Source organism: Gossypium hirsutum, chromosome A09 (assembly GCF_007990345.1).
Source record: "Gossypium hirsutum isolate 1008001.06 chromosome A09, Gossypium_hirsutum_v2.1, whole genome shotgun sequence".
Classification (NCBI taxonomy): domain Eukaryota; kingdom Viridiplantae; phylum Streptophyta; class Magnoliopsida; order Malvales; family Malvaceae; genus Gossypium; species Gossypium hirsutum.
Genome location: NC_053432.1, coordinates 8,360,026 through 8,371,247, shown reverse-complemented (window position 1 = coordinate 8,371,247; position 11,222 = coordinate 8,360,026). Strand labels below are relative to the sequence as shown.

The 11,222-nt window shown below is 29.2% G+C and overlaps 2 protein-coding genes across 2 annotated transcripts; one reads left to right on the top strand and one right to left on the bottom strand.

The window, feature by feature from the left end:
• The first annotated feature begins 913 nt into the window (after nucleotides 1–913).
• Nucleotides 914–4,392, top strand: LOC107888642 (RNA exonuclease 4). Its single transcript, XM_016812810.2, has 7 exons — nucleotides 914–986; nucleotides 1,577–1,728; nucleotides 2,747–2,877; nucleotides 2,976–3,184; nucleotides 3,691–3,900; nucleotides 3,992–4,072; nucleotides 4,155–4,392. Exons 1-7 carry the CDS (start codon nucleotides 964–966, stop codon nucleotides 4,390–4,392), a joined length of 1,044 nt encoding a protein of 347 aa, XP_016668299.1. The 5' UTR covers nucleotides 914–963.
• On the bottom strand, nucleotides 3,586–10,861 carry LOC107888641 (2-methylene-furan-3-one reductase). The gene is made up of 5 exons (XM_016812809.2): nucleotides 10,540–10,861; nucleotides 8,475–8,798; nucleotides 5,484–5,643; nucleotides 4,219–5,219; nucleotides 3,586–3,868 (listed from the first exon to the last, which is right to left on the bottom strand). The coding sequence occupies exons 1-4, from the start codon at nucleotides 10,753–10,755 to the stop codon at nucleotides 4,948–4,950; spliced, it is 972 nt and encodes a 323-aa protein (XP_016668298.1). The 5' UTR covers nucleotides 10,756–10,861; the 3' UTR covers nucleotides 3,586–3,868; nucleotides 4,219–4,947.
• Between the last annotated feature and the right edge of the window lie 361 nt (nucleotides 10,862–11,222).

The window sequence follows — 11,222 nt, the reverse complement described above, 5'->3', positions numbered from 1 at the left end:
TTTTATGGGGGTCGAATAAAAATTTTAATTTTTTATAGTCTATATCTTTATAATTTTTAAGGATTAAATCGAATTTTTATAATTTTAGGGGGTCAAAGTATAATTTTATCTTTATTAATTTAAAATTTTTAAAAAATTTAAGGACTTAAATAACAATTTTATATTTTAAGGGGGCCGGGGCCCATGCCAGCTCCCCTCTAGATTCGCCACTGCTTCTTTATTCTTTTTAAATTGTTCAAAGTTTAACGCGTACTCAAATAAGGGTAATATTGTAATTAATTTAATTGATTGAATTGAAAATCAACAGTCTATCTTATCCGAAATACATCATTCAACTAAAAATTCTTCAATAATATTCAATTTTTATATAATAAAAAAATTTAGTGTAAACATTTAACACATTGAATTTGTATTAGAATTTGTACTATTTAGTAAAGGAAAACCCAATTTTGTAATTTGTAAAATACATATTTTTAATAAATATTTCTTATATTTAATACTTATATGGTATTAAAATTACACTTTTAATGTTTATATTATAGGAAAAAATACACTTATTTGGTATAAAATACAATTATCTCTCTCAAGTAAATTCTAAATAAAAGGACCATTATTTATCTATATATATATTTATAGATTTTATTCATTTTCCTCAATTTATAAATACAAAATACTAAAATTTTAATTACTTTAAAATTGTATTAAATCATTATTATATTAACTTCAAATAAAATTAAGTATTTTAAAATTATATTTAATTAAATTGTATATTAACATTGGGATTAATTATTGAACTATTTTCATTTTAAGTTATTTGGTTATCATTATTAATTAATAAAATATAATATATATTCGTATCCCACACTATAAAGCTCCAAAATCCAACTGACATAAGTGGCCTGCCATACCCATCTTCTTCCTCAACTCCTCCTTACATTTTTCAACTATCATCAATTAACAAAGATGGAGTTTGCAGAAAGCAGTCGGTATTATTTCCATCTTACTCCTTCACACACACACCATCCTATGCACATTTATGTTATTTCAGACTCTTTATTTTTCTAATGGGATAAACTAACATTTAATTCTTGAATTTGATAAATTTTATCAATTTGATCCTTGAATGTTTTTTGTCCACATTAGTCTTTGAATTTGATAACTTTTCTTAATTTTAGTCCATGTGATTACGCGGCACTCTGGGAGAATTGCATTATCACATTGAGCAAAATTGAGAAATTTTGTCAAGTTCTAGAACTAATGTGACCAAAACAAAATTCAAGGGCAATTTTTTTTAAATTGTCAAATTCAGAGACTAAATTTTGTTTTATCCTATATTAAATATATATGTGTCTAACATTTAGATCCGATACATATTCTAACATGGGTGTTTAATTTTCTTTTTTAAAAAAAAGAAAGACAACAAATTAGGCTAAAATTATTGTCTTTGAGGTAGTTTACTTTAGTTAAACAAACCCATATACTTTTACTTTACTCAAACAAGTCCCTATCCTTTGATTTGTAGTTTAGCCCTTATTTTAATAAAAAATATTAACATATGGAGTGTTTGGAAGTGAAGGAAGAAATGCGCAGCATGTTTCAGAGAGTTCAACAAAATGGAGCATTTGGTTGATCACATGAGAACTTCATATCATTCACTTCATGAACCTACCTGTGCACTTTGTAATAAACACTGCAGGTCCTTTGATTCTCTAAGGGAACATCTTATAGGTATATCTTCAACACTGGTTAGTCTATTTTGTTTTAATTTTTTTGGGGTCCTTGATCCGTGAAATCTGTTCACTTCAATATTCGAAAAAGTTTGGATAAAAATATTAGACTTGAATTAAAATATGAGCTATACTTAAGCTCCATTATTTAACACTCAAGCTTGACCTAGTTCAATCTGTTCTCGATTTTAACAATCGGTTAAACTCTACTATTAGTCTTTGTACTTTTTGTGAAAGTTGTGAATTTTGTCCTTTTACTTTAAATTGATCAATTTTAGTCTCTTTACTTTTAAAATTTTAGTCTTGACCCAAACAATAACAGTTAAATTTGTTTAGTTAGATTCAATTACTAGTCAAGTACTATGCATACAGTAGTAGCGTTAATCAATATTCTCCAATTAAATTATTCTATGGCTCTATACTTTTTCAAAATTTAGAATTTTAGTCTTGAGACATGATAGGATCATTAATTCATTAACCGAATTTTTAGTGAGTAGTGTGTGGAAATAATAAGCTGATATAGTATTATATATATATGATAATATGTTTGCCGCATCAGATATTTGAAATTACAAAACTCAACTTAATGAACTTAACAATTATCGTTTAGTGAGAACTGAAGTTTTAAAATTCAAAAAGTACAAGAACTAAAAATAATAAATTGAAATACAAGGACTAATAGTAAAATTTAACCTTAAAAATTTAATAAAATGAAAGTATATAAAAATAATAAATAATAAATATAAATTTTTTTTAAAAAAATTGATAGATTTAAATTAATTTGGATTAATCATTAACAAATATGAATGAGTTTAGATAAAATTGATATTTGTATTTCAAATTAAACCTATTAGAAATTCAAACTACTCGCATATAGTCTCACCTAAATTTTGAGAGGTTTAAACAAAAATAATAAGAATCAGAAAATGAACTTGGCATTGGTATGAACCTTAATTTCAACGCAAGAATATGTAAATTCGAGCCGATATGATTAAAACTTATAAGTTGATAAATTGTAGGTCCTTTGCCGAAACAAGAATGCAAGAAATTATTCAAAATCCTAGGATGCGAATTCTGCTTATCTGTTCTCGAAAGCCCTCACGCTCTTAGGCTTCACCAACACCGATGCCGCTTCTCCGGAGTAAATTATGTATTCATCTAATTTAGCTTTGAAAAAAAATTATTTCAAACTACAATGCTAAAATTGAGCTTAATTAAAATGCAGTTTTGGTGGACGTCTTATTACAGGGAACAATGTCTCGACCGGCGAATAAGTCTACTACTGGTGTGGACAATGGGTTTTCGTACCATGTGGTTGCACTGGCTTGCCAAATGGTGGATGGTGGTGGGAACAATGGGTCAATGGATGTTTGTGCTAGGGTTTGCATGGTTGACGAATACGAGAATATCATCTTCCATGTTTATGTGAAACCACCTATTCCAGTTCCAAACTATAGGTACCAACCACACAATTAGTAATCTTATAAAATTATGTCAATTACTATTTACGGGTGATTTTTTTATATAATATATTTTAGTTTTTTTTATTAATTTAAAATTAAAATATTTATTTTTATTATAAACAATTAAAGATTAAATAAAAAAAATTCGGTCAGCCAACAAACTCTTAACCTAGTGGCTAGAGAATTATGTTGTAGGTATGAGAGCTTGATTTTTATCTCCAGAGTTTTAGCTGAATATATCAATATCACTTTGACCCAAACGGTAATAAACTAAAATCGTAAAACAGATAAAGGGTACGGGACTTATCTTTTTAAAAATAGTAAAGTTTGAAGTATTTTTTTAACTCAATAATACGAAATTGAATGAAATTTAGTAGAAATCAAATTGAACATTATAATTTAACTGATTTTTTATTTTCTCGATTTTATTCAGCTCTAATGTCTAATGGAAGGAAATATAAAACAATAATTCACATAATTGAACTACATGTTTTTTTCAGGTATGAAAACAGTGGCATTGGAGGCGAACATTTGAGAGATGGAATGCCATTGAAACAGGTGCAAAGAAGGATAGAAGAGTTTCTTTGCAATGGAGAAGCAATGTGGAAAATTCGATCACCTAAAGCTGGAAAAGCTAGGATTCTTGTGGGTCATCATCTTCATCCTCTTCTTCAATCCCTGCATTTAGAATATCCATCATTTATGATAAGGTAAAGTTTACCATCACATTCATTACAATATACCAAAATTATATGATGTGATTTTATTTGCCTATAGGGATATGATTTTATTTGCCTATAGGGATACTGCAGCATATCCACCTTTAATGAAAACAAACAAACTTAGCAACTCACTCAAGTACTTGACTCAAACATATTTGGGGTAAGTGTATATATATTGTCCCTCAATCCCTATGATCATATCACTGATTGTTGACCCTTGTGTATATATGTATATATATCAGATATGATATACAAGCTGGCGTTCAAGACCCTTATGAAGACTGTGTTGCAACAATGAGGCTTTACCTGAGGATGAGGAACCAAGTTCACCAGAGAGAAGACTATCCACAGGCTTCTGACCCTCGAAATCGGAACAACTTTGCACCATCGAGGCAAAGCGAGCTCGAGAGAATGTCCCCGGAAGCAATGCTGACTATCTCGAGGTCTGATTACTACTGTTGGTGCTTAGATTCCATGTAAACTTTGATACATGCACCTGCATATCCAGGGAAACTACATATACATTAAAAAGAGACTTTGTCACCTTATGGTTATAGCCGGGAGTAGCAATAAGAAGAAAGTAATTGTTATTTCATTAGCTTTCTAGTTGCTAATTAGTTCAAGGAAACAAAATATTGTTAGAAATGGATGTTTGGTTGGCTGGATTCTTAACAGGAATAAGTAGACTTATGTGCATTGGATATATATATATGTATTTTACAACCACAGTCACCAACAAAGGACTCCAAATATTTGAGATTCCAGAATCTTCACTTTTCATATATATCATTATTAATCCATTTCCAGAGAGACTAATTTATTACAGAAGGACTAAAGTACATTAACCTATATTGCTCGGACTCTTTATTTTTCTCGAAATATCCATGCTTATCACCTATATCCAAGGCATATCTAGACATGGGTGAGGGGTGTGACCCTCCGAAGACCTTCTACATACTTGAAAAAGCTTAGAATAAAGTGCATACACAGCGTACAGAAGTACTCGAGTCCGAGTAACATTAACATTAATCCAACTCATGGAATTGGATGTATGACAAGTTTACCAGTAACTCTTCCAGTTTCAAGATAAGAAAAGGCTTGTGGAGTTTGAGAGAAAGCAAATGTGCCTCTTGGATCAATGACGGGCTTTACTTTCCCATTCTCAAGGAAAGCGTTCAATGTCTCTAACATAGCCCCACTAGATGTGAGGATGAACCTGAATGCTGGTTCAGCCAGCTCACCAACTGGTTCTATTGTTACAACCTTTCCACCTTCTTTGATAGCCTTCACTGCCCTTTCAGATTGCCCTGTTTTATTTTTTGCATAAATACAACAGGTCAAATTATGGTTTTCATCCTTGGACCATATTCAACTAGAACTCACTAACCATTGAGCCAAATGCCCCTGTGCTCAAATTTGAAGGGTTCTTTTTGTTTTTTGTTTTTTTTCCCTCTTCATGTGCTATATAGTGTTACTATTTCAAGATAGTTTTTATTTTTATTTTTATGTTTATTTTTTTATCGAAAAGTATTTCAAGATAGATGAGAGGCAACAATGATTTAGAATCATACCAATTGCATCATATATTACATCAAATTTCTCTGGCAAATCTTCAAAGTTGTCTTTGGTGTAATCAATGGCTAAATCAGCACCCAAGCTCTTTAGCAATTCCAGTTTGGCTGAGCTTGAGGTAGCTGCAACTTTAGATGCTCCAAAGACATGCTTAGCTAGCTGATCCATGGAGTTAAAAGGAAAAAGAGAGTGAGATACAAGGAAATTCAGGCTCCATTCGAACTCCAAAAGTAAGTGAAACAAGAGTTGTTAACTAAATCAAACCTCTCTGTAATTATATTTTTATGGTAAATTAGACCAATAGTCACTCAACTTTAGGTTGGCTAACAAAACAGTAATCTAATTTTCATCTCAGTCACTCAACTTTTGAAAAATAACAAAATAATCACTAACATTATAAAAAAGTGTCAATACAGTCCCTGATTAACAGTTTCCATTAGATTCTTAACGGGACCGCTGATGTGGCAAGTTAACTGTTGATGTGGCTAGTTAACTTGCCATATTGTATGCAGTGGAAACCCATCCAATTTAAGAAGAAATTAAAAAAAAAATCCTAAAAAAACCATTAATAACAGAGAAGAAGTCTGTAAACGCTCTAAGGGAGTTTTGCGAATCAGTTTTACAAAGAAGAATCAAGAACCATTTCATTTTCTGTTCTAAAATAATTAAGTCTCACATTTTGTCTTGTCTCTTCATTTCTCATTATTCAGTTTGATTTCCTGTTTAAATAGGCAAATATAATTAACTCCTGTTTGTTTAAATTAAATAGATAGTAATACTTTGCTAGAGCAAATTGGAGGATCTTTCTCCGAATTTTTTTTCTGTCAGCTGTCCTTGTTAGTTAATTTAAGAGCATTCATAAGTAGGCCATGGCTTGATGAAAATGGCATCGACTCTCTAACTCTTAACTCATTATTCACTAACCCCAGCTGAAAACAAATACAAAATCTGAACCCAGAGGTTCCCATGATGACATTGTGCCCTCGAATCCTGGCTCATTCCCATTTCGCACCAAGTCAAAAAAGTTAATGAAGATTGAAAAGAGCCATAGAACATAGTTTGCCAGAAATGTGTTCACCGAAGAAGTTCTGCTGTATGCTGTGTTTTAAATTGGTTCTGCAACCATTTACTGAATAAATCTCTACTGCTGATAAACTAAATTGGGTGCACTAAAAATGCCAAAGTTATTTTAAGAGTTACCAGATTTCTCTGTATTTTCATTTCAAGAAAATTGCTAATGGCAGATTGGCAGGAACAGATGTAGTATAGCAGAGAATTTAGAAAAGCAGAAACCTATAATTTTTGTTGGAACATTTTGAAAACATTCTTTTATAAGTAAAAGAATATGTTCCATAAATGAAATGTTATGTCTTCAATCAGAATTATCAAGAATCGCATCTTTTGATTATTTAGTATTTTCTTATGTACTAATCACTTCATTTAAAGTTTACGAAGGAAGAGAGCCAAGAAGAAGAAGAGCAAAGCCAAATTAAGCAAAAGAAAACTTTTTTTTTTTTACAGTTCTTCTTATTCTTCTTCTCTGTTATTAAGGATTTTTTTTTAATTTCTTCTTAAATTGGGTGGGCCTCCACTGTGGACATTCTAAGGTGACAAGTTAACTGGCCACATCAGCAATTAACTTGCCACATCAGCAGTCCCGTTAAAACTCTAACGAAAACTGTTAATCAGTGACTATTTTGTCACTCTTTTATAATGTTAGTGATTGTTTTGCTATTTTTCAAAAGTTGAGTAACTGAAATGAAACTTAAGTGACTATTACTGTTATTTACCTTTATTTTTAAATATTGATGTTCAATACTTATGTCTGATCAATATCCGGATTAAGGCCCCAAGTATGTATTCAGGAGTAGGGCTGGGTTCAAGGCCTATTCTGTTTAGCTTATCAGATGAGCTTTTACCATAAAAATCACTTTTCCCTTAAAAATTATTACCAAACAGACATCATTTGAGAAAAATTTTTAACTTAAAATAAGTGCTTTTTGACATATGAAAAAATTAAAATTTTTAACTTTTTTTCAACCAAATGTGCTTTTGATTGATATTTACATTTTTAACCTTACTTTTGTCTTCTCCCAAAATAGTTAGAATACCGTGTCTAATTAAATTTAATAAATAATTAATATTAATTACTTAAAAATATTTAAAATTAATATTATATATTAAAATATTAACAATAAATTATAATAAATTATTTTTTATATTCTTGCTAAAATATCATAATATTAATTAATTTGAACATTATTTAAATACATATTTGTTACTTTATAATATCATGTTTAAAATAGATATTTTATTTCTCAAACGTACTTTTTAGCAGCAATATTAAATACTCAAATTTTAAACTAAACTTTTAAAAAGCACTTCTCAAGAGTATTTTTTTCACAGCACTTTTCAAAAACATGACCAAACTAACCCTCAAACCAATTCCATGTATTGCCTAAAGTCAGTTTGCTATGAGATATGAGTCTTAAAATTTGTTCACGACTTTTCAAATTTGTAAATGATTAATCCAAACATGTTTAGGTACATCCATATTTTTTAAAATATATGTTGTTTTAATTTAATATTTAATAATTATATATTTTTATTAATTTTTAAATAAAAAACTTTAAAATGATTTTAATATCATTTTTTATATAATATAAATTACATAATATATAAAAACATATTATAAAATCGAAAAATAAATTAAGCTTGAGTCTCAAATATTACATCCAATCTAAAATTTTTGACCCTAAACATAATTTTTATGTATAACATTTTTATTCAAAACCTCACCAATATCAAATGGGGCTTCTTCAAACTATACCATATGTATACCAAAAAGAATAAGAAATACCAAATAAGCATTTCATCAAACATGAAGACTACCAAAAGAATAAGAAATAGTAGCTTTTGCCACCAAAGAGGCATTTAATCAAACATATAGACTACCAAAAAGAATAGCTTGTGACATAGATATAGCGTACCTGAATAACCATGGTGCCAACCCCACCAGCACCGCCTAAAACTAGGATGGATTTACCAGGAGACAAGGCAGTTTTTTGAAGGCCTTCATAGGCAGTTCCAATGGCTAAGGGAATGGCAGCAGCTTCAATGAAACCCAGATTTTTTGGTTTGAGAGCCAATAGATTCTCTTCGGCAACAGTATATTCAGCCAAAGTGCCACTCCTTTTTGGACGATCCAAGCCTTTCTCATTAATGTTCCCATACACTTCATCCCCTTCTTTCAATGTTCTTACTTGGCTACCCACTTTTAGTACCACACCAGCAACATCATATCCAGGCACACTCTGCCAGTATAAGTAACACAAATTAGCAATTATAATTTCAATGTTTATCTTTAATATTTTTTATGAAAAATTTACGCTTCAATATTTATATTTTCTATTAATTTAGTTATTATTTTTTAATTAAATTTTATTAATTTTTTAAAAGATGTGAAATTCTTTTTGTTTGATGAAATATAAATTAAAACATTATTTTCTCACTGAAATTGGCATGTAATTTATAGAGCGATACACACCCACTTCATACTAATACAACATTATTTGTGTTATATATCACCATTAACAAGTAATTTAAAATTTATAAAAATAAATAAATTAATATTAATTTTTTTTATAAATAGTTAATAAAAATTCAAAAAATTAGAATGAATTATTATGCGGACGGTAATGTTTAAAACTTTTAATATTTTAGTTAGTATTTTTATTAGAAAACATAAATTTAACTTTTTTTTAAAGATTAATAGTTAAATTTAACTCTTTTCAAAATATTAAAGACTAAATTGATAAAACAAATTAAGCATTAAAAGCTAAATTTTGTCATTTATATATATATAAACATATATACATACATACATGGAATGATTTCCAATAGTAGCTTAAAGTTGAGCGTGAGTATGTAAATCATGTAAACAAGTTGAATCAAGTCGAGTTTAAATAATTTAATTTTACTTTAAATCAAGCTCAAACTTCTATAATAATATTTGAACAAATTTTGCATTGAGTTCGAACTTGATTACAACCCTAAATATACTTTCAAATATATGGAAAAATTTAGTATGTGTTAAAATACATTTGATCCTTATTTACAACTTGTATTTCAATGTAGATATAGCGTATAAAATTTAAATATATGCAAAGTTTATGAAAAATGAGCATACCTGAGATGGAAAAATAATCATATCTAATACTCACTCGAGTTTAGAGGTGTCGATGAATCAAATCAGGTTTAGGATAAATCTATTTATGTTACTATCATACATGTATTTGTCCAAACTTGATTTAATTCAGAGCATGAAATTCAAATTTTGTCTAAGTTTAATTATATTTATAAATTACTATTCTAAGCCACTTTAGGTTGGTTGATAGTTTTTTTTTTATAAATGTATATATAACATTAAGTAATTATATATTTTTATTTAAACATTTAACATACTTTTTAATAATTATATTATAATATTAAATACTATACAAATTACATTTGTGTATATATCTAAAAAAAACAGTCAATCTGAACATAACCTTAAATATTGAAAACCAAATTCGACTCATAATTTATCTATCCTTTTTCTCAAGCTTTTAGGGATAATTTTTTATCTAAAACCTCACAAATACCATACAAACTTTCGAGGCTGGACATATAGCACAATAGTTGAAAAAGGTATGTGAATAGTATGATATTAAAGTATTGACGAGAGGTTAATTTTTTGGGAAAAAATATTTGAAGTATTGTTTACCGGGAGCTAACGGACCAATCAATCAATTAATATTGTCTCGATCAAAATTTTGTCTCTAGACTTAACAAAGAACTAGAGTGTTCAAGGCAACAAGTTCAATAGAATGAAAAGACCTTGTTGAAAAGACCTTGAGCTCTCCTCAAAATCTAGTGACAAAATCCCTGACTAAAGACAATCCCGACCTGTTGAGAAATCTTTCAACTCTCATCCATCGATATTTTAAAAACTTTTATCGAAGGAAGTGATTAACTCTCAACATAAAGAAAATAGAGAAGGAAAGGTGGGTTTACCGGTAGGGGAGAATCAGAGTGGACGAACATGCCAAGCATCCTCTTGAAATCAACTGGATTAAGGGCTGCAGCTACAACTTTGATCAGAACTTGATCTTCTTTCAGTTGGGGCACATCATAATTTGAGTCCAGTTTCAGAACATCAACAGGTTTCCCATGTTCAGAATATACCCAAGCTTTCATTTTTGAGGGGATTGAAGAAGCAGTATTGTCCATTATAATAACAAAATCAATGCTTTTTTGTTCTTACAATTCTACCAACACAAATATATATATAGAAAGTTATTCAATTTTTTTTTAAAAAAAAAAAAGAAAAATTCGTTCTTTGATTAGATTTGTGCAACATTAGTTTATTGGAGATGTTGAAGGGGAGCAGTTAAAGAGTCTCAATCATTAAGGCTGCTGGGAGATTGTCGTCTTTAAGCACCACTACTACTAATAATAATAGCAAGATGCATGAAATGTGGTAAATTAGATGTTTCCAACTTTGCAGGCCATCAACAAAATAAAACTTAGACACCTACGTGGCTGTATGAAATAGTGACGCCATATTTTTGTGTTAATTTTGTAATAAATTTATGATACATTAATATTTTTATCCTGAAAAAAATTATATCTAAATTAAAATCTTGAAATTTAAAATGAAATTATTGATGTGGCATAAAACTACTGGAAATGAATAA